Source organism: Rana temporaria, chromosome 1 (assembly GCF_905171775.1).
Source record: "Rana temporaria chromosome 1, aRanTem1.1, whole genome shotgun sequence".
In the NCBI taxonomy this organism is placed as follows: domain Eukaryota; kingdom Metazoa; phylum Chordata; class Amphibia; order Anura; family Ranidae; genus Rana; species Rana temporaria.
The window spans coordinates 278,663,096-278,687,429 of NC_053489.1; the positions used below are offsets into that span (position 1 = coordinate 278,663,096).

The 24,334-nt window shown below is 49.7% G+C and overlaps 1 protein-coding gene across 3 annotated transcripts in view; it reads right to left on the reverse strand.

The window, feature by feature from the left end:
- Positions 1 to 24,334, reverse strand: part of VPS13A (vacuolar protein sorting 13 homolog A) — a 466,977-nt gene that overhangs the window by 302,297 nt on the left and 140,346 nt on the right. For all 3 annotated transcript variants that reach the window (XM_040355879.1, XM_040355888.1, XM_040355872.1), the window contains exon 25: positions 16,404 to 16,585. In XM_040355879.1, coding sequence (XP_040211813.1) covers positions 16,404 to 16,585 — 182 coding nt within the window. The remainder of the gene's footprint in view (positions 1 to 16,403; positions 16,586 to 24,334) is intronic.

Below are 24,334 nucleotides of genomic sequence, written 5' to 3' on the forward strand. Positions count from 1 at the left end.
CCGCCTCGAAGGTGGCCACTAGTTTGCCCAGTAATCGCATACATAAGCGAATAGTTGGCTCTCTTTTGCTCTGAACCAACCGGATTAACTCTCCGATACCTTCGGCCTTGGCCAAAGGTAGGAACACTCTCTGTTCCGTGTCTAGCAGCATGCCGAGGTATTCCAACCGTTTTGTGGGTTGCAAGGCGGATTTCTCTCGGTTTAGAACCCAGCCGAATACCTCGAACGAACTGAACCGTAAGGGCTACTGCTCGATTTAGGCTGGAAGCAGAGTGGTCTATGATAAAAAGGTTGTCCAGGTAGGCTAGGATCGAGACTCCCTGGGTCCTTAGATTGGCTAAGATGGGAGCCAGGACCTTCGTGAATATCCAGGGGGCTGTTGCTAGCCCGAAGGGGAGAGCCACAAATTGGAAGTGGCGTCCTGCGACTGCAAAGCGCAGGAACCTTTGATGCCCCTGAAAGATTGGTACATGTAGGTACACATCCTTTATGTCTATTGAGGCTAAATAATCGTTTTGCTGCAAGGCAGCTGCCGCCGACCGTACGGATTCCATCCGAAAGGAGCGCACCCTTAGGTAAGAATTCAGACCCAGGATTGGTCTGACGTCGCCGTTGGGCTTTGGTATGATAAACAGGTTGGAGTAAAAGCCTAACCCACGCTCCTGGGTTGGCACCTCTATGATTACCCCCTGGAATAGTAGACGATCCAAAGCTGCCAGCAGACATGCTTTCTTTACTGGATTTTTTGGAACTCTTGATTCCTGAAAATGAAGAGGAGGAAACTCCATAAATTCTATCTTGTAGCCTGCGGCGACCAAGGAAAGAACCCACTTGTCGGGGATATTGGCTTCCCAAACTTCTGCAAAGAACCGAAGCCTTCCCCCCACCCGATTGAGCGGGGGCGCCCCATCATTGGGCTGACTTGGGGGCTGGTTTTGCTGGCTTACGAGCCCATGGTCTCTTGCCACCTGAGGCCTGTCCCTGCGACTTATTACCAAAGTTTGATCGTGCAGGAGGCCGTCGATACTGTCTGAAGTTCGAAGGCTCCGGAGTTGGCGACAACTGCCGCTTAAACGTGGGGCCTCGAGGTTTCTTCTTGACCGGCAAAAGAGTGCTTTGCCACTAGATATTGTCTGAATGTATTTATCCAGATCTTCTCCAAAAAGTCTTCCACCGTGAAAGGGGAAGCCCACTTAGAGTTTTTCACACGGAGTCTCAGCCGACCAATTCTTTAGCCACAAGAGCCTTCGCATGTGTACCAAGAAAAGTGACAAACGGGAAGCCTGCTGGATGGAATCTTTAATCGCATCCACCGCAAAACACAGCGCTCTGGGAAGGTCGGCTAATTCTCGTGCCTGCTCGGCCGGAATATCCCTTAACATCTGCTTTGTCTGGTCCTTTAATGCTTGACAAACGCCAATAGCAGCCACAGCCGGCTGCACCACTGCTCCTGCCGTGGTAAAAAAAGCCTTCAAGAGAGTTTCCAGTCGTTTATCGACAGGGTCCTTGAACATCTGTATGTTCTCCACTGGACAAGTCAAAAACGTATTCACGCAGGAAATGGCTGCGTCCACAGCTGGGAGCGCCCATCTCTTGGAAAATTTTTCTTCCATAGGGTAGAGGACATCAAACCTCTTAGGAGGTACGAATATTCTGTCTGGTCGTACCCAATCTTTAAAGAACAGATCCTCTAAGAGAGGATAGACTGGAAACAGAGCATTACTTAGTGGCGCTTTTAAGGAGCCCAAAGAAGATACCGTAGGGACTTGAGGCTTTATTAGAGGCAATTTAAATGCCGAATGGACCATGTCTGTCAAAGACTGGATCCACAGACTCTCCGCTTTGGAGGCTGAAAATGGTTCCTCTATGGTGGACTCTTCAATATCTGAACCCTCGAGGTTCTGCTCCCCTTGATCCTCCTGAGATTCATATTCCTCAGGAGAAAAAACCTCAGCATCCGAGGATGCAAGTTTAGGCGATGGGGATCTAGCCCGTTTTTTGCCTGGAAAAGAACTTGTGAACATAGCTGTCAATCTTTGTTCTAGCCCTCCCAGAGAGGTAGCTAGCATCTCCTCTGTGACAAACACAGGGTTGGGTGGGTTAGGGCCAGCCGAAGCACCAGACGCATCCGATGGCTCATCCGAGGCAACTTCCTCTGGATTATTAGACAAGGATAGATCTGGCATAGCCTGATTGAGATCCTCAGAACCAGAGGGGGAACCCTTAGGTTTTTTTGCAGTTTTTGCCGCCCTGGTTCCTGAGCCCTTGGGAGCCATGATACAACACTGAGGTAATCCGTGAAACAACAACCTACTGTTGTAGCAAGGAGTAAACAATTTTAGCTAGGGTAAATAGGTTTTACCTAATGTCCCTGAGCTACTGGGAAAAAAACAGCCTTTTTTTTTTTTTGAAGACTGTTCCCAATATTGTGCGCTTGCCAGCTGCTGCAAGGGTCTAGGCTTACAGAAAAAATCAGTCCTTGGGGAGCAAGCTCCGGACCTGCAATACCCTTTTTACGCCACTGGGTGTCAGCATCACCCTAGGAGCACCACCGCTCTGTGTCCTTCCTTCAGCCCTTCAGCAAACTAACTGAGCTGAAGATAACAGAGAGGAGGGGACGCCCCCTTCCTCCTGACGCAATTGGCCGCCTCCTCCCACCACACATGCGCACAACGGTGCGCGCCATGCTGCGGATAACTATGAGCCTGTTCGCGCGCGCACACCCGCGCGCCACACATGGAAGGAGGACGCCAAACGCTGGAGGACTAGGCCCTCTTACCAAAGTTTGCCTCACACACAGACTGCGGTGGAAAAGAAAAAACCCTGGAGGTAAGACAACTCAGGCCGTAGACCTATTGTCATGGTAGATGTAGGGTTAGCAGCAGAGAAAAAAGCACACAAAAAAGGGGGGCTAGGTACTGGGGTGACTAGACCATCCTGTCATTAAACTGACATAGTGGACCCATTTGCCAATGCAGAGCATACCCAGGCTGAACCACCAGAATCTCCCCCGGGGGGCCTGCCGACTGACCAAGTCCCGCAAACCCCCCCCCCCTTACCTTCTCCAAGCTGCAGGACAGTTGCATAGCAAGTGGTCCAATCTTCTCCCTTCTCCGTGGGTAGCGTACTAGACCTTCGGGTACTGGGGTCCCAAGGAACACCTCTGCCCTGGACCTATACAGCACCCTGGCAACAGGAACTTTTGATTTTTAACAAAACCAAAGCCCTGGGCCCAGGGTCCAGCCCTCAGGGAGGGCATTATAGGCAACGCCCCACGACTTGGGGCCCGGGTACTGTCCACTTTAGCACTGAGGCATCTTGGACAGATCCGTTTAGCCTGCCCTGGTCCCAAGGACGTGGAGCCAAGCTAATTCGTGACCAACACCTAAGACACTGGCGAAAAAACTGAGGTACTTCCTCTATGGGAGAGGGTGATATAGGGAGGGGACTTCCTGCTTGAGATTGCCAGTGTCCATCACCTGAAGGTACTCCATATAACCACATAGTAATGAATATGCCGCTCTGTGTCCCGTGATGTACGAGAAAGAAAAGTGTGAACTATTTGCAGTGGGCACCCAGGGGGGAATTTGATTTGGGTGTCTCCTGGTCAATCTGAAACAGAAGGGACTTGTCCCAATTTACCCGGAACCCTGAAAAGTGGCCAAACCGTCGGATAATCTCCAGCAGGGCTGGGAGTGACAACTGGGGGTCCTCCAGATATATCAGCATATCGTCCGCGTATAAGGACACTTTTTCCTCCAGCCACCCAATCGTCAGTCCCTTAACCTCCCCACTGGACCTTATCAGTGATGCTAGGGGCTCTATCGCTAACGCAAACAGGAGAGGTGATAGCGGACACCCCTGTCTGGTGCCCCTCTTTATGGGAAAGGCGTCCGATATGGATGCGTTGACCCGTAGTCTAGCTATGGGTTTGGAGTATAAAAGTTGTACCCATTTTATAAAAAAGTATTGCCAAATCCGAATTTAGCTAGGACTTCAAAAAGATAGGGCCATTCGACTGAGTCAAAGGCCTTGTGAGCGTCCAAAGCCAATACAGCTCGGGAGCCAGTCGTGTCATGAACCGCTTGTATATTGGTAAAGAGTCTGTGTAAATTAATAGATGTCGATCGTCCAGGCATAAATCCAGTTTGGTCCGCCCCTATAATAGTAGTAATTACTTTATTTAATCGTTGGGCAAGCACCTTAGCCCAAATTATTAAATCCGAGTTAATAAGTGAAATCGGCCTATACGATTCGCAAAGGAGGTGGTCCTTATGAGGTTTGGGAATCAGAACTATTAACGCTTCTGACATGGATGGCGGTAACCGTCCCATTCTAAGGGCATAATTGTACATTCGCAGCAAGTGAGGGATTAACAGTTCCCGAAATTGCATGTACCACTCAATGGGAAATCCATCTAGGCCTGGAGTTTTATGTCTGGAGAATGACTGTATAGCCTCCCCTATTTCTTCTGTTGTTAACGGCGCATCAAGTCTGGAGGCCTGATGATCAGTCAATCTCGGGAGTGAAATATCCGAAAGATAATCATCAAGTTCCACTATTGTATAGTGAGCTCTAGTAGTGTAGAGCGTGGAGTAGAAGGCAACAAACGCCTTCATTATGTCATCATTTTGCTCTACTAATAAGCCCTCCGAGTTTGTTATTCTAGGGATAGTGCATGGCTGATAATCGGGCCTGGCCAGATAGGCCAGTAAGCGGCTATTTTTATCCCCGAACTCAAATATTCGTTGATTTTGATAGAGTAGTCTCTCTTGTGTGCTTTCCAGAAGTACCAGTTCCAACTCTCTTGCCCTTTGTCGCCAGGTAGCGTGTGTGTCAGAGGTAGGGTTTGCAGAATAAGCAGTCTCCGCATTCCTAAGTCCTCCCTCCGCGTCCATCAATCTGGACTGAGACGCCTTACGGGCCCCCCCTTTCGCAGCAGCAAATGAGCCTCGGGCAGTGGCCTTAAAGGCATCCGAAACCACAGGGACAGACGCACTTTGCTTGTTAATCACCCAGAACGATTCCAAGTCTGCTGAACCCTGGTCTATTACAGCCTGGTCCGCTAACCATAAGAGGCTCAGTCTCCATATGCGGTAAGAGGAGGGTGGGCCCAGAGCGAGGTCCACCATCAAAGGTGAGTGGTCGGACACCGCTCTGGGGAGATATTTAACTTCGGCCATCAGATGAAACAAGGCAGAGATCAGTACGTGATAATGTACCGTGAGAGTCAGACTGGCACGAGTATTCCCGCACATTTGCATGCTTCCACCTCCAGGCCTCCACTAGATCAAATTGGGTTAAGAAAGATGCTAGGGGTGTGGCAGGTAGCGAAGAGCATCTAAATCTATCCATAGAATTGTCCAAAACTGTGTTGTAGTCTCCAGCTATTCGTAAGGGGCCCTCAGCAATCTCCAATATTGTTCCCATCACCTTTTCAAAAAACTTCTTGGTAAAAGGCGGTGGGACATATATATTTGCCACTGTATATGGTTTACCCAGGAGTTCCAGCACCAGGATAACAAAACAGCCATTAGGGTCCAGTTTAATATGCTTAATGGAAATTGGCGCTGACTTGGCAATAAGGATAGATGTCCCTCGAGCATATGTGGAGTAAGTGGAATGAAGAGCGTAAGTTCCTGGAGGAGGATAACATGTGGTTTGTGCCTTGCCAGATAGTCAAACATTACAGAACGTTTCACTTTAGAATTAAGCCCCCGAACATTCCATGAGATCAGGCGTAAATTAGCCATGTGTGGGAGTTGGTCAGAAATACGCACTTCCCGCCCTCATGATGCATCAGAGTCAACCACACTTTGGGACTTGCAGCACGAGAGGTGGGGGCGAAACTCGATAAATACATATGAGAGAACATTGTGCTTCTATTAAACAATACCTGAATACCTTGATGGCCTATCCGGCCTGTGAACCTGTAAACAATGTGTATAAAAGAACAATCATACCCAAAAACAAGGGAAACAGGTAGGACGGCCCCCAGTGCCCAACACTTGGGGGCTTTGATCCCATAAACAAAAGTGCAACCCAGAACATTCAAACCCACCCTAACCCTCCCGGTTCCCAAACACATGAGAGCTTTATTCCCAAAACGAAAACTGCAAAGCAAGGGGGTCATGGCTTAGTCCCTCAACCAACAAACCCTGAGATGTGAAGAAAAGACCGTAGCCATGGTCTTCCATCCACGTCCGCACAAAACAAAAATATGTGTAGTAACCCGATTTCTAGAAAAAACAGTTCCCGAGTTAGTAGGAGCAAAGGATAAGGAGAAACGTAATGTCAGCATCACCCGTCTACCCACATGGCTGGCATGCATGTGGCCCGTGATAGAAAATGAGGATGATCCCCAACCTCCAGTGGGTAGAAAAATAAGTGAGGGGCCATAACAAACATTAAAACCTGTCCCCATCCCTCTCCCTCCCCCAATCTACCGCAAACAAAAAGGGGGGGGGTGTAGGTCGGGGGTTGTCAAACGTGTGCTGGACCAAACAACTTCAATGATGAGGTGGTCTTCGGTTTTGATCCCAGTGATCCGGGTGTCCCAGGGTATCCACCCAATGCGACGCCTCCTTAGGATCCGTGAAGAAGTGGGCCTTGCCTTGATAAATGATCCTCAACCTTGCAGGATAAAGCATACCATAGGGTAAATTAAGCTCTTAGCCTGATTTTGATGCCCAGAAAGGTAGCCCTTTGTTTTTGAGTGGCTGCCGAGAAGTCAGGGAAGATAGTGATTCCATTACCGATGAAGGCTGCTCTGCCTTTTTCTCGGGCAGCTCTGAGAACCGCTTCCCTGTCTCTGAAGTGTAGTAATTTAATGAGGATGGCTCGTGGCGGGGCCCCTGAGGGCAGGGGGCGTAGGGGAACTATGTGCCCTTTCGATGGCGAACAGCCGTGAGAAGGTGGAGGCGCCAAATGTGGTGATCAGCCAGCGCTCCATAAAGGCCTCTGGGTCTCTGCCCTCCGAGCCCTCTGGGAACCCCAAGAAGCGCAAATTGTTGCGCCTCAAGCGGTCCTCCATATCCGTGAGCTTGTCAGCAGTATAGGTTTGGGCCTGACACCGTTCCCTAACAGAGCCCTGTAAGGGACGCGTCTCATCTTCCAAGTCCCCAATGCGTTGTTCTGCATTCGTCACTCTATGACGGAGGGTGTGAACGTCGTGCTTCAGGAAAGAGAGATCTGATTTAACGGAGTCAATTTGTATGGTGAGAGAAGAATGGCTGTGCTGTATAGCCTCCATGATCTGTGCCAAGGTAGACTCTGCATTATGGGGTGAAGTTGCAGGGGAGTCAGGAGCAGTGTCATCAGGAGGGGAGAGAAGGAGGGGGTCAGCAGGGCTGGAAGCCTGGGTTTGCCGTGACTCACCCTTCCCTGGAGGTTGCTGGCCTGAGGAGGAAGAAGAGGAGGGTTGTCCATGCTTCCGACTGAGGCTGGCCGGAGCCATCTTGTTGCTGGGGAGGTTGTGTCAATGGCAGCAGGAATCCCGGCGCCTCCTCCATCACAGGGCCGTATTTGACCATCCCCTGACGGATTGCAGGGTCCGGAGGATCTAGTAAGGCAGATGAGACTCCCGGGGTTCGATCGGGTGTGTGGTATCGTTCGAGGATGTGTGCGGCGTGGACGAGACTCAGGCACCCCTCATCTCCCGGTCATTAGCTACCTCCCCGGACACCCCCCACAGCCCCAGATGAGGGGAGCTGCCAGATATGCCAGGGTGCTGTGGTGTTTAAGTCGGGCCCAAAGCAGGGAGGGGAGAAGTTAGGAGGCAAGAGGTGTACGGTGGGGTGCAGCAAGATGGCCGCCAGTCACCTATCAAAACCGGGAATTGCCTGCCGGTTTGCACTTATAAAATGTCCACAGGAAGGCTGCGGGCAGCAGCAGACAGGCCGGAACAGTCGGGGGCAGTGAGGGAGGCTGTCGGGGATCCAGGAAGCCGCTGCGTTGCGCCGAGAGGGCCCGAGTTGACCAAGATGGCCGCCGGCTCCGCAGAGTATGCCAAAGCCGTGGACTTTACTGGCGGCTGGCGCCCGGCGGGAGATCGCCACTCCGTTCGGGCCTCCGCTCGGTTGCGACCTCGGGGGTTTTGGCTTGCCGGTGTGGAGGGTCCTCAGGGGGACCTGACAGGCCTGGGCTGGAGGATGGATGAACACAGGATGGGCTATATCAAGGAGTAATATATACATATACTTTAATGGTAGAGTTGGGTAAACAGTTTGAGCCAAGCAAAAGTTTGGCCCAAACATCGCCTATTTGGCGAACACCCAAAATTGCAGGGCGCTTGGCAGGATATTCGCTCGCCGAGTGCTGCACAGTGCATTCTAAGCCCTGATTGGGCAAAGCTTTGCCCAATCAGGACACAGTGAATATCTAGTTGTTAAGGACCGGGCCGGCAAGCCAGGACGTGTCATCAGCTATCAATGGCTACAACACTGACAGCTGAATGAAAAAAAAAACACACACATTGCTGGCAATAAAAAAAAAAAAAAAAAAAAAAAAAAAGGGAAAAATAGGATTTTTGTACTCACCGTAAAATCCATTTCTCTGAGTTCATAGACGGACACAGCCTTCTTTGACATTAGGGTTATGCTTCTTCCTACCAGGAGAGTTTAGGCAGAATTTAACAGCACTTAAAGTGTTAAAACCTTTCCTTCGTGCCGCTCCTCCCAGGGGGCGTGGCTCCCCCAGGCATAACCCACACCCTGCTCTAGGAGCCTCAGTCCGTAACAAGCAGTACAAACCAAGGAGGGGTGGGTCCTGTGTCCGTCTATGAACTCAGAGAAATGGATTTTACGGTGAGTACAAAAATCCTATTTTCTCTTCCGTTCATAGACGGACACAGCCTTCTTTGACATTAGGGACGTCCCCAAGCAGTGTCAAAAAATTTGAGGGGTGGGAAAGTAACGCAGCAAACCAGGTTACACCCCAAACAAAAACCGGAATTGCTCAACGCAGAAACTCCAAACATAAACTGCCGCCCGTAACACCCGCGGCTGAGGAAGGCATCAAAAGATGCACACACATCCACCTCGTAAAACTTTGAAACAGCGTGGATTGACGACCAGGATGCATCCTAACACCGCTGTAACACAGAGGCATGATGCCGGAAAGCCCAAAAGGCCCCGATCGCCCTGGTCGAATGCGCCACAACCCGAAAGGGGGGCGCACGCCCCTTCAGGGCATAGGCCTGAAGCACAATCCGTCGGAACCACCTAGGAACGGTGGCCGACGAGACTGCCAGGCCCTCTTGTGGGGACAGCCACCAACACGAACAGTGAGCCCGACTTCCGGAACGGAACTGTAACATACAAGTACACTCGTAGGGCCCGAACCACATCCAGAGGATGCAAAGTGGCCTCCTCCTGGCATTTCGGCCAAGGACATAAGGATGGAAGAACAATGTCAACATCAATGTGAAAAGCCGAAACGACCTTAGGGAGAAAAAACGGCTGCGGCCGCAGCACCACCTCATCCTTACGGATGACCAAGCAGGGAGCCTTGCAAGACAAGGCCGCCAGATCAGACAGACACACGTCTGATCGAGGTAATTGCTACCAGAAAAAAAATCACCTTTTGTGACAATAAACAAAAAACCTCCCGAATGTCCTCAAAGGGAGCATCCTGAAGCACTGAAAGGACTAAATTCAAGTCCCATGGGGGTAATGGAGGGCGCACCGGAGGGGCCACCTGCCAGACCCCCTGACCCAACGTACACACCCAGGAGTGCAATGCCAAGGGTCGCTGCAAGTAAAAACAGCCAGAGCAGAAATCTGGCTCCTAACCGTACGTAAGGCGAGAGCCTGAACCACTCCCTGCTGCAAAGACAGCAGAACCCTGTACACAATGCATGTACGAGAGTGCCAGTTCATCTCCCCACACACCAGAGATGTAGGCCTTCCATGTATGAGGAAAAAACCTACGTGAGGTAGACTTCCGTGCATGCAGCACGGCAGAGACCACCGAGCCCAATAGGCCTCGGTCCTTAAGCCCCTGGCTCTCAACAGCCACGCCGCTAAGGCCGATGGCTGTGAAACAGGGTGGAAGATCGGACCCTGTAACAGAAGATCAATTCCCAGGGGAAGACGCTAGGGGGCGTCTGCCACCAGACGCATCAGGTCCGCGTACCAGAAGTGACGCGGCCAATCTGGGGCAATCAGGACTGATGGAATCCCTACAGCTTCCACTCTGCACAGCAGGCGAGGAAGAAGCTTCCGAAGAGGGAAGGTGTAAAGTAGGCGACAGTGACCCCAAGGAGCCACCAACGCGCCTGACGCGTCTGCCCACGGGTCCTTAAACTTGGCCACGAACCGCGGCACCTACCGATAGATGGGACGCTAGAAGGTCCACGTCCAGAGTGCCCCACTTTCGGCACAGACCCCGAAACACCAGCGGGTGGAGAGACCACACTCCTTGGCCCAGTGTAGTGCGACTTAGGAGGTCGGCTAGCCAATTCCGTACTCCCGGAATGTACCCGGCCGATAGAGCCGGAACGGACCCTTCGGCCCACCGAAAGGATGTGCGCGACCCCCGACACTGCAACAGAACTCCGTGTGCCTTCCTGATGATCAACCTATGCCACGGCCGTGGCGTTGTCGGACAGGATCCTGACCGGTCGGCCCTGTAGATACAGGGACCACCCGACAAGGCAAAGCTCGATTGCTCGGAGCTCCAGAACGTTGATCAGTAGGCAGGACTCCACCTGAGTCCAGTGCCCCTGGGCTGACTGGGTGCCCCAAGCGCCCCTCCCCAACCGGAGAGGCTGGCATCCGTCGTGACCACTGTCCGGTGGCCTGCAGAAAAACGACTTTCCGGCCCGAAGCACCGGAAACGCCAGCCACCACACCAGGGGAGACATGGTCAGATGACTCAATTGAATCTGGCAATCCAGAGATGACGAAAGCTAGTCCCAACGTGACAGCAGTTCCCTCCGCAGTACCCTGGCGTGGAATTGGGCATACGGAACCGCCTCGAAAGAGGCCACCAACGGACCCAGAACCTTCCTGCAGAATCGCAGAGATGACTGCTACTGGGTCGACAACCGCTGCACAGCAGATAGCAGAGTCTGAAGTTTTTCCGTTAGGAGAAAAACACTCCCGCCCCGGCGGAATCCAGGACTAGTCCCAGGTATTCCAGTCCCTGAGACGGAATCAACCCTGATTTCAGGACAATACAGAAACCAGCCGAACTCTTGGAGAGCCTGACACGTGATAGACACGGCTCCACCAATTCAGAGTTCGAAGAAGCTCGTAGGAGAATGTAGTCCAGACATCCCATGATAACAAACCCCCGCTGTCACAGCCGGGCCAGTATCGGGACGAGCACCTTGGCGAAAACCCGCCGAATAGGAAGGATACCAATTGAAAATGGTCCCCCCCGACCGCAAAGCACAGAGTCTCTGGGACTTCGAGGATATGGGAACATGCAGGTACACGTTCATGACATCCAAGGATGCCAGAAAATCCCTCTGATGGAGTGCCGCTATTACCAAGCGAATCGACACCACCTGAAAGTTTGCACCTTGACAAAACAAACGAGAAACTTGAGGCCCAGGATTGACCGGGCCCCATCCTCCGTGGGGACACAAACAGAATGGAGTAAAACCCCTGAGACTGTTCCAACGAAGAAACTGGCACAATCACTCCCCTGACCAGAAGATCCTGGACAGCCCCTGACAGAGCCAACCGGCGAACCGGAGGAGGCCAGAGGCCGGAGGGAAAAAAACAGTTTGGCAGACAAGAGAGAAACTCAATCTTGTACCCCAAGGAAACCACTTCGCAACCCCAACGGTTGGAGAGGAGAGACCTCCACCGAGCCATGAATGTGCGAAGCCAGTCTTCCACCCGAGACACGGGCAGGAGCAGACCTACAGGCGGAAGCAGGTACGTCCGCAGACTTGTTAGGCATGCGGTATCAGGTGCGCTGCTACCCCGCAGCGGGGATTTAAGCACCATACAGACCTACCCCCACAGCACAGGGCGGGCGAAAAAATGCTCGGAGGTAGTCAAGGAGGGTCCTTGCACAGGGCGAGGTCCCTAGCCCTTCCCAGACTGTGGGAACAGCATGCGCTTACCACCCGTGGCATCCACAATGATGCCATCCATGGAAGTCCCAAAAGGACTGTTCACCCTTAAAGGCCATCACCAAGACCTCCTTAGAGGACTAGTCCGCAGACCAGCTCTTCAGCCACACAAGGCGGCGCAGAACCCTGCATAGACGGAAGCCCCGGAACGTATCCATGGCCGCCTCGCAGAGAAATTTCTGACCCTGAACTAATCGTTCAGCCAGGTCCCTAGAGGACTCGGAAGCGTCCCCTTCTTCCAGCTCCTGCAGCAGGAGCTTCGCCCTGTCAGTCGGGGCCTGGCCAGGGCCCGGCCAGAGCCGGCCTCCACACCGAACCCACCACGTGAATAGGGAGCGGGCCACGGCCTCCACTCTCCTATCAGCGGGATCCTGAAACGCAGGAGCCTCTTCCACAGGCAATGTGGCGGCCCCGCTCAGTCTGGACATAGGGGGTCCACTGGCGGAGGAGAGACCTACTTTTTTTTTTTTTTAAAGTCCCCCTCAAGGGGGTAACGGGTTGCAAAGTTTTTTGACAAACTTTTTGCGGTGCATCCCATTCCTTGCATAACATATTGTCCAAATAAAGAACACAAGGAAACACTTCAGCGGTGCGTGGCGGTCTGCGGAATCCAAAAGGTACCGACACGGTGGTGTCTCCGCCACAACCTCAATTTTTAGAGTCTCACGCACCGCAGAAACAAGAGCTCCAACAAATTCTTGCCAGCAACTGACACTACAGCAGAGACATCCTCACTATCCATGTGGGTCAAGCCCGCAGCCTCTGACATACCAGAACCAGATTCCATGTCAGAGACATCCCCAGAAGCAGGCTCAGGGAGGGGGTGCTTTTTAACCCCCCATCCGGGCACTAGCTGCTTCAAACCTGGCAAGAAACCCAGGACAGCCAACATAACAGATGTGGCAGGGGAAGGGGCGTTAAGGGTTAACTCAGGCCTAGTGGAGAGGGAGACCTGGCTCAGGTTCCATAGCGCCAGCGCTGAGCCACCCACCCTGCAAGGCAGGACAAAAAATCCCCACTGGTCACCTCCTTGCAGCTAATGCAGAGCATGGGGGCCCCTGGTACTCACCACCCCACCCGGTGCAGCACGGTCCGAGAAGGACAAGGTGTGCAGAGAAGCCGTGCAGCGCTGTGTCTGTCTTCTCCTCAGACACATCCGCGGTCTTTTGCAGCGCCAAAAGCCGCCACACGAGGCAGACAAAAAAGCAAGATGGCCGCCGAATGCTGAGAAAACAGCATAGGACCACAGGAAAATGGCCGCCAAGCTATATAGAGCGGGGCTCCGGTAAAATGGCGGCCGTGACGCAGCATTTAAAAAGACAGTGACACAGTAAATGCCCAGCACAAAAAAACACCTCACAACACACATGAAAGCCCTGTAGTGAACACCACAGCCCTCTGTAGTTACAACACACAGCCCCCGCTACACACACGGGTCCGGGTGTATATGAGCCCCAGAAAAAAAAAAATCACAGCCGCTACCCACAAGGGAAGGAGGGAGAGGAATAAGGGAGAGAGGAAAGCAGGGAAAAAACCCTCAGTCGACCTCCCCTGGGAACATTCCAGCCAGACCACTTACCTGAGTAAGGGGCCACTACTTACCCGTCCTGCGACTACCCGGCTGGAGGTATCCCAGACAGAACCAACGTCCGTAAACGGCATGGCTGTCGGCCAGACACACTGTGACAAAGCCATAAAAGACCGGTCATATGTGTGCCCTAGAACCGAAGTTCCCCGGCCGCCCCTGGAGCAACGGGGCCTGTCGTGGACGTCCCAAAGCTGAGCTAAGGGCCGGCACACGCTCGAAGGCCGAACCTGGGGGGACTACAAGGGTCGAGGACCCAGCCTGTCACCCAGTCGGCTGTTGATAGAAGAATCACAGGATTAAAAAATGCAGGAACAAAATAATAAAAGCGAGAAAAATCGCAAGAAGTGCCTGACTCCTCTCCTGTCGTTAGGCAGAAAAAGACTGAGGCTCCTAGAGCAGGGTGTGGGTTATGCCTGGGGGAGCCACGCCCCCTGGGAGGAGCGACACGAAGGAAAGGTTTTAACACTTTAAGTGCTGTTAAATTCTGCCTAAACTCTCCTGGTAGGAAGAAGCATAACCCTAATGTCAAAGAAGGCTGTGTCCGTCTATGAACGGAAGAGAAAAAATGGCGTGGGGGTCCCCTCCAATCCATACCAGGCTCGGGAGCCAGTTGGCAGACCTTTTTCAGTCATGACCCTTCTGTCAGACCGGCTGCCCTACACACGACCCGATCGTTGATTGCCGCCAGACATTTGGCCCATGTGTACTAGGCTTTACAGTGCTGAAATTCACAGAGCTGCCAGCACAAAGTAGAAAGAATCAGGGAGATAAGACACTAACCTTGTACAGGGCTCGACAAACCCGGGCGCCAGGTTTAATTGCAAATAAAATTAGCGACCTGGCGCCTGGGGCGGCACAGCTGGGCCAACCTGTCTCCGTGCGCAAGCCCCCCCCCCCCCCATGCGATAGTGTCGCCGCACCGGCTTTGCAGCCTTCTGCAGGACTATGCTTCTTTCTGGAATCTGGCGCCCTCTTGTGGTGGCCATTGGTATTACAAGACAACCAGCAATGCTAATGGAGCTTCCCTGCCTGTTTTCATTGCCCAACAATCTCCTTCTCTTAGAACCCCCAAACATTATATATATTTTTTTATTCTAACACCCTAGAGAATAAAATGGCGGTCGTTGCAATACATTCTGTCACACCGTATTTGCGCAGCGGTCTAACAAGCGCACTTTTTTGGGAAAAAATACACTTTTTTTAATTAAAAAATAAGACGGCAGTAAAGTTAGCCCAATTTTTTTTATATTGTGAAAGATAGTGTTTTACGCCGAGTAAATTGATACCCAACATATCACACTTCAAAATTGCGTCCGCTCATGGACCCTTTAAAATCTATATAGGCAACGTTTAAAAAATTCTACAGGTTGCATGTTTTAAATTACAGAGGAGGTCTAGTGCAAGAATTATTGCTCTCGCTCTACCAATCATGGCAATACCTCGCGAACACCGCTTTCATATGTGGGCGCTACTCACTTATGCGTCCGCTTCTGCATGCGAGCTCGGCGGGACGGGGCGCGTTCCTGTCTCCTATTTTTTTAAACTGGCTCCTAGATTCCAAGCAAATTTGTCAAGCCCTGACCTTGTAAATGTAACACTTTTGTGTCTCCCTGGCAACAGTGTTTCCCCTGTCCTTTCTTAGCATAGTCTGTTATACTTGTTGATTCCCCTCTACTCCCACCCCAAATCTTGATGATGTCAGCAGATCGGCCTCTTGTGACTCACTGATTTTTGGCACATTGCCGTGAAGAGAGAACAACTGAGGCTGCATAGATCAGGGGGAGACATTACTGAATTGTAAACACTATAGGCACTTATTAATGTTTTACATAGCTATAGGGGCCTCTATGAAGTAATCTGTCAGGACTTAATTTTCTGACTAAAGTTTCACTTTAATAGCGGAGCAGTAACTAATAGTGAAGAGACTAATGCCGCGTACACACAACCGTTTTTCAGGTTGTAAAAAATTCCGTTTTTAATGGTCTTGAAAATACAGCGTTTTTTTCAACCCGATCGCTAAAACGGCCTTGCCTACACGCGATCGTGAAAAAAAATGCTCTATCAAAGCGCGGTGACGTACAACACGTACAACGGCACTATAAAAGGGGAAGTTCCATTCGGATTACGCCACCCTTTGGGCTGCTTTTGCTGCTTTTGCTGATTTCGTGTTAGTAAAAGCTGATTCGCGCTTTTCAGTCTGTTACAGCGTGATGAATGTGCTTACTCCATTACGAACGCTAGATTTACCAGAACGAGCGCTCCCGACTCTTAACTTGCGTCTGAGCATGTGCGTTTTTTCACATCGTTAAAGCACACACACGACCATTTTTTACGACGTTAAAAACGTAGTGAAAAATTAGAGCATGTTCTAAATTTTTAATGCCCATTTTTTAGATCGTGAAAAATGCTCTGGAGCCCACACACGATCGTTTTTAATGACATTTAAAAAAAACGTCACTTTTTACAACCCAAAAAACGGTCGTGTGTACGCGGCATAAGAGACAAGCACTTTAGCCTCCAGCTAGCTACCCCCTTTATGTGACAGTGATTACCTGGCAAAGCTGTTTTGGCTTAATACACTGACAAAATCTTACTGTCAAAGAGCAGAGACAGATATGGGCCACTACACTAAGCCTTGGCAATTGTAAAAAGTAAAATAAAACCACGGTCAAAGTCCACTGTTGCAAAGGCAAAAAAATAACTACCAGTCAGAAAAAAAATACTTACACGTGGTATCTCAAATCTCATTTGAAATTCTGTCAAGTTTTTCAGGGTTTCCTGCTTCACCAACTTCTTCTTCTTCATGCTATTGGATCCGGTCAGTGAGCCACTGGAGACCTCAAAGAAAGGCAAGTCTTCAACTGGGCTGGCGGGAGCATCATAAAACTCATCACATTCTGACTCTAAATCTAAAAGTAAAAAGGTAAGAGCTATGTCACTTTATCACAAACCTGATATTTGGAAGCAGTGATAAACCCAAAAGCAAACATTTATATTGCAGCATACCAATGACGTTGCCCACATACCATCGTTTTTAAAAAATGCTCTAGCAAAGCGCGGTGACGTACAACACGTACGACGGCACTATAAAGGGGAAGTTCCATGCGGATGACGCCACCCCTGGGGCTGCTTTAGCCGATTCGGTGTTAGTAAAATACGATTCGCACTTTTCTGTCTGTTACAGCGTGATGAATGTGCTTACTCCATTATGAACGATAGTTTTACCAGAACGAGCGGTCCCGTCTCATAACTTGCTTCTGAGCATGCGTGGGTTTTTAACGTCGTTTTAGCCCACACACGATAATTTTTTACAACCCGAAAAACTACATAGTTTAAAACGTCGTTAAAAAATGCAGCATGATCGAAAAAAAAATTTTTTAGTTTTTCAAAAGCCGAAAAATGTACACGGCATAAGATGTGGTGCATTAGTTAACTTCTTAAAGCGGGAGTTCACCCATTTGTGTTTTTTTTTTCTCTTTTCCCCATAGCTGGATGCTCGTTTTGTCTAGGGGAATCGGCTATTTGTTTTAAAATATGATCCGTACTTACCCGTTTTCGAGATGCATCTTCTCCGTCGCTTCCGGGTATGGGTCTTCGGGAGCGGGCGTTCCTTCTTGATTGACAGTCTTCCGAAAGGCTTCCGACGGTCGCATCCATCGCGTCACTAGTAGCCGAAAGAAGCCGAACGTCGGTGCGGCTCTATACTGCGCCTGCGCACCGACGTTTGGCTTCTTTCGGAAAATCGTGACGCGATGGATGCGACCGTCGGAAGCCTCTCGGAAGACTGTCAATCAAGAAGGAACGCCCAGTCCCGCAGCCCATACCCGGAAGCAACGGAAAAGATGCATCTCGTAAACGGGTAAGTACGGATCATATTTTAAAACAAATAGCTGATTCCCCTAGACAAAACGAGCATCCAGCTATGGGGAAAATGTGTTCTCCATGGGTGAACCTCCGCTTTAAGGCTTTCTTTCTTTCATTTTCACCTGGTGATCCAACCAATCTGTTGTTTTTCAACAGAACAGGCTGTCCTGCAGATGTAGCAGTTAGGGGTTTGAGACAAACAATTACTGACAGCTTTTATTTACGTAAACCTTTTTTCGCAAGAGGAATGAAAAACTGTTGTTGCATTTACTTATAAGGCCCCTTTCACATGTCCGTTCCGCCTGTCCGTTCATTACAAGTCCATTAACGGACTTGTAATGAATCCCTATGGGAACGCGTCCGTTAGCGGATGGAGCATCCGCTAGCGTTCGCGTCCTTCGGGATCCGGTTTTCGGACGGAAGAAAACCCTATTTTTCTTCCGTCCGGCGGAACGGAACTGATGCAGACGGACAGACGGTCCGTCTGCATCCGGTTCCCCATAGGACAGAGCGGAGCTGAGACAGGGCGGTCCCTGCACTGTGTGCGGGGGACCGCCCTATCCGCCGACAGCTCAGCAGGGATCCCCGCTGAGCCGACAGAGCGGACAAAAGAAACTGACAGGACGTGTGAAAGAGCCCTAAAAATTGTTAACCAAATACTATTTTTCAATTTGTTAGTGTATCCAAATCTGTTTTTCCCCTCAGAGACTAGGTGCAGGAACCCTCCCTCCCCAGTCAACCTACCGCCCCAAACCCCCCCCCCCTTCCAAGCTACCCTTTTTGTGTGCGACTGAACTGCTCAGCTTCGAAAAGGGAGCACTTTTTCTGAGATCTCCCCCCAATCTTTATTGCACCTCCCTGTCCCTACCCATTATCTGCTCACCAGGCACAGCCTCAGCTCCTGCATGACCACCTTATGTATCAGGCTGTGGCACTACAAATCCCAGCATGTCAGGAGAGGGGTGGCACCAACAATATCACAGATCAGGCTGGTTTTGTAGATGAAAAGTGCTGGTGTTGTAAAGTGTGTGTTTATAAAGTGTATGATCATTATCCCTTTCACTCCAAGCGTACGCATATTTGCATCCTCGGCTTCCGGGGGTTATACCGGGATGATCCCCGCAGCTGCAGGCATCATCCCGGTACCGTTGTTTAGAGCCGGCGATTGGCTATCCAGGCATAACAACTGATGCGGTAAACGGCTTTGATTCAGTCTCCGCAATGTAAACACGAAAGTGACGTCATGACGTCACTTTCGGGTTTCTCGGCTGCCAATGGCGCCGGATTTAAAAAAATACACAGTATTCAGAATCGCCGTTTTCGGTGATCTGAATACTTTGAAGTGCAAAGGAGGGATCGGGGGTCTTTTAGACCCCCGATCCCACCATAAAGAGTACCTGTCACCACCTATTACTGTCACAAGGGATGTTTACATTCCTTGTGATAGCAATAAAAGTGATCAAAATGTAAAAGAAAAACTCAATTTTAATATTATAAAAAAAAGAAAAAAATTTAAAGCGATTCCCTCCCCGCGAACTCGGGCAACAAAGAAAACGCAAAGAAGTCGCGCCCGCATATGAAAACAGTGTTCAAATCACACATGTGAGGTATCGCCGCGATCGTCAGAGCGAGAGAAATAATTCTAGCACTAGACCTACTCTAACTCTAACCTGGTAACCGTAAAAAAAAGTTTAAAGCGTCGCCTATGGAGATTTTTAGGTACCGTAGTTTGTCGCCATTCCACGAGTGCGTGCAATTATAAAGCGTGACATGTTTGGTATCTATTTACTCGGCGTAACATTATCTTTCACATTACACAAAAAAATTGGGCTAACTTTACTTTTTCATTTTTTTTTAATTCATGAAAGCTAATTTTTCCCAAAAAGTTGCGTGTAAAACACCGCCGCACAAATACCGTCCGACATAAAATATTGCAACAATCGCCATTTTATTCTCTAGATTCTCTGCTAAAAAAATAAATATAAATGTTTGGGGGTCGAAGTAATTTTCTAGCAAAAAATATGGATTTTAACTTGTAAACACCAAATATCAGAAATAGGCTTAGGCATAAAAAGGGTTATACATTTGATTATTTATTGTGCTTGATGGTCTTAAGGTGTTTATTATTCATATTTTTTTTAGTAGTGAGCAAATTTGGTGTGGAAGCGCACTGGAGTATTTTTATTTGTTTATAATGTAAAGAGTAGTGGAGTGATGAGGGAGGTGGATGGACAGAGAGATGGAAACAGTGAGGAGTGAGTTAGGGTCCTTTCACACATGCGGACTGTTCAGGTGGACCTGAACGGTTGCTCCATGCATCTCTATGGAGCGACAGATGTTCTGCAGTGACATGTCCACTGACATCCGATCCGCCAAATCTAGACGGATGGCGACCCTATTTTCCATTCGTCGATCGGATAAAAAAGGGACAGGCTGTCCAATTTCATCCGACCCCCCATTGAGCAGAGCGGGGGTCTGACAGGTCCGTCCCTGCATAGTGAGCTGAGATGAACCTGTTATCCGCTGGCTCAGCGGGGATCAACGGAACGATCCCGGCTGAGCAAGTGGAGTCTGTGAAAATGGACATTACTGTGTGAAAGAGCCCTAAAGGATGGAAGCATAGATTGGGTGACAGAGAGATGGATGATGGGATAGATCAAGGCATGGAGGGATTCGAGTAAGACAGAAATGTAGTGATGGAGCAATCGAGTCATGGAAAGATAGAGGGAGAGGGATATAAGGCACACGGATTGTTGGGTGAACAGTGTGATGGAGGGAGGGATGGAGCAAGAGATAAAAGGATGGGCGAGGAGGTGAAGGAGGAATGGGGACGGGAGAGGAGGTGAAGGAGGGACGGGGACGGGAGAGGAGGTGAAGGAGGGATAGGGACAGGAGGTGAAGGAGGGATGGGGAGGAAAATCCTCAAAAAAGCAAGAGATAGAGGGCGCATTGTGTATAATGGTGCTGAAATGAAGCTCTTTCAGGACTTATCTCAAATCACTCTGCACAACAGGCGTGCATTGTGCCCACTGCTGGAAGCCCTCCGCTCCCGTAATATCCAATATAGGTGGAAGTTCCCCTTTGTCCTGTCTGCCACGGTTAGGGGGCGCACAGCACTATTACGCACTCCAGAAGATCTGCAATTTTTTTTGCGACCAACTTGATCTGCCTCCAATTGATTTACCAGATTGGTATGCTTTCTATTTCCCAAGTGAACCCTGGTGTCCAGTTTCAGCAGCTCCATCGTCAAAGGCTCAAAGACATCGCTCAAGACATCGCCGATTGGATCCCATTTCACCTGAACCCCGTGCTGCACATAGGGCCCTGAATCACCGGAGCCCTGAAATTGTAGGAACCCCACATAGGGATCAATCGGATTCCTAAACCGGCAAAGTGAACTGCAAGTCTGTTTACTGAAGTTTATTTGGTTGTATCTGCTATTTGCAGTTGCTTTTTTATCCACCAACCTGTTCTTCTCTGCACCTTCATGAGGTTTTGTGACCCCACTGCGCAACGGTTCAACTACCTGGACGATTTCAGTAAGGTGAAATTTTAAAACTGTTCCATATACCCCTCGAGTCCTCACTTGGACACTTTTTGCTGCGTCCCCCGCATTAAGGTGCTCGCTGCATGTAGTGATGTTTTCCCCCACCCTTCTCTTTTTTTTCTGCATACCCTGAAGATGTGAACTTTAAGGACTCACCTCGCATGTGCTAGTTATGTCCGTATACCATACTTTCTATTATTTGTCTATGTCTATGCTGGGAATATTAAGACACGGCCTTAGTATGATGTCACCAAGGTTTACTTACAGAATGTCAATTAAGTCTGATTAGGGTGTACTACTGCCCACCCGCATCCTACTAATGCTGCATTTGTTGGGCCTTTGGTTAATTTATGACAGATGCTCCTCGGAAGTATAAAATATATTTCATGTCTATCTAGCACAGGAGGGAGGAGGGGATGTGGAGCTGCTGCTATCTTTATCCAGAGGGGCTTGTGTACCAAGGTGGTTTAGGAATATTAAGACACAGCCTTAGTATGAAGTCACCAAGGTTTACTTACAGAATGTCAATTAAGTCTGATTAGGATGCACTACTGCACACCCACATCCTACTAATGCTGCATTTGTTGGGCCTTTTGTAAATTTATGACAGACACATCTCGGAAGTATAAAATATATTTCAGGTCTATCTAGCACAGGAGGGAGGAGGGGATGTGAAGCTGATGCTGTCTCTACCCTCCCCCCCCTTTTTTTTTTACACCCTCTTGTCTCCCCCGCTCCTCATCCCTCCTGATCTGGGGTGCCCGGCACGTCTCTGTTTCCCCCTTGCCCCTTGACCGATCCTCTACAGGGGCTTGGAAACTCCTCTACTTCTCGCTCGCTGATTTGACAGATTATCTCCGCTAGTTACCTCAGTGGACCATGCAGAAGAACCCTAGTAAACAAACGCCCCTTGCGTTGAAATGTGTATCGCTTAATGTGAAAGGGTTAAATATCCCAGAAGGTTGCAGGTCTTGTCCGCACTCTCCAAGCATAAAGCTCAGTTTCTCTTCCTCCAAGAGACCCATTTTAGATAAGATTCAGTTTCTAAACTTACTAACCGTTTGTATCAAACAGCACTTCACTCTACGAATGCCTCCGTGAAAACGAAGGGAGTATCCATTTTGATATCCAAACATGCCCAATTTAGTTTGAAAGATTCTCTTATAGATCAGGAGGGTAGGTTCCTGTTCAACAAGGGTCAATATGCGTCTAGACCTCTGACGTTGGCCAATATTTATTGCCCTAACGAACATCAGGTTGCTTTCCTGAGAAAGGTATGTAATTTGCTGTCTACCTTTAAAGAAGGAGTTCTCATTTTAGGTGGAGACTTCAATGTTCCATTGAACCCTGACAGACACCTCTTCAGGTACTTCTACTTTGCCATATAGGGCCCTGCGTCAGATCAAACTGCAACTCTAAGGCCCCGTACACACGACCAAACATGTATGCTGAAACTGGTCCGCGGGCCAGTTTCAGCATACATGTTCGGTCGTGTGTGGGCGCGAGCGGGCCGAATTCCAGCAAACATTTGCCCGCCGGGCCTTTTCCCAGCGGGCAAATATTCCTGGACGTGTTTTAAAACCGTCCGCTGGAATCCTGCCCGCTCGGACATGTACGGTCGTCAGTCCAGGCGCCCGCCGTCCCTCGCATGCGTCGAATGACTTCGACGCATGCGTGGAAGCATTTTAAAGGCGGGCCGCCCACGTCGCTGCGTCATTGTCGCGGCGACACCGCGTCATCGACGCGGCGACACCGCGGACACGCCCCGCGTATTGTTTACGCGCGGACTTCTGTACGATGGTGTGTACAACCATCGTACAGAAGCCCTCTGGCAGACATGTACGGTGAAAACGGTCCGACGGACCGCTTTCACCGTACATGTTTGTTCGTGTGTACCCGGCCTTAGACCTGACTTTGCATGATACATGGCGCCCGTTATTCCCCACAGACAGAGACTACACGTTTTATTCCAGCCCGTTTCAGAAATAATCTAGAATAGATTACTTCTTTGTTTCCCAAAGGGACCTGACTTATCTCGCACAGACAACGATAGAACCAATGTTCCTATGGGACCACCAGACGATTTCGTGCACTCTGACCTTCTCTGAATCAGTAAGAGGAAATAAGATCTGGAGACTGAATTCCTCTTTACTGAAAGATCTTGACAATGTCACTAGGCTACAATTGCCAATTCAACACTATTTTGCAGAAAATGATACGCCTGGTATCTCCCCAATCGCTCTTTGGGAAGCTCACAAGTGCGTGATCAGGGGGGAACGCATAGCTCTAACAAAGATGTGATGCAAGTAACCAACTATAAGCTCATTTCTTTGCTCAATGTGGACATTAAACTGTATGCGAATATCCTGGCCAATAGATTACTGCCCCTTCTCCCTGGTCTCATCTCTCTGGACCAAGTGGGCTTTGTTCCTGGTAGAGAAGCCAGGGACCATACTATACGGGCATTAAATGTCCACCATTGGATGACAACCTCTAAGATTCCAGGTTTCTTTCTGTCGTTGGACGCGGAGAAGGCGTTCGACAGAGTGGCTTGAGACTACATGTGCGAGGTCCTGGAAAAGATAGGCCTTCGGTCCCACAGGTTGTCCAATATTCTTGCGCTGTATTCCAACCCAGTTGCACGTGTGCGGGTAAATGGCCATCTGTCGGACGCCTTCTCCATTGGCAACGGCACCCGTCAGGGATGCCCCTTATCTTCTCTGATTTATGTCCTCACCTTAGAACCTTTCCTCAACAAATTGAGAGCAAATGATGACATCAAGTGACTTCAGTTAGGGAACAGGGAATTTAAGGTAGCCGCTTACGCGGATGATATTTTGCTGGCATTGAGATCTCCTTTTGTTACTCTGCCAAACCTCCTAAAAGACATAGAATATTTTGGTACCCTATCAAATTTTAAAGTTAATTACTCAAAATCTCTTGCTCTGAATGTTTCCCTCCCTCCACAATATGCTGATCAATGTAGAGACTCCTTCCCATTCCAATGGAAGAGGGATGCGATTACATACTTAGGCATCCAGATCACGGCCAAACTGTCAGAGTTATACAAACATAATTTTCAGGTTAAATTTTAAACAAAACTAGGTCAGATCTGAGGGATTGGGCAGGCCTGAATGTCTCCTGGTTTGGCCGGGCGGCCTTGCTCAAAATGTCTGTTCTCCCACGCTTTCTTTACTTGATGCAGACAATTCCAATACATCTCCCACCGAGGTAAGGCTAAAGGGGG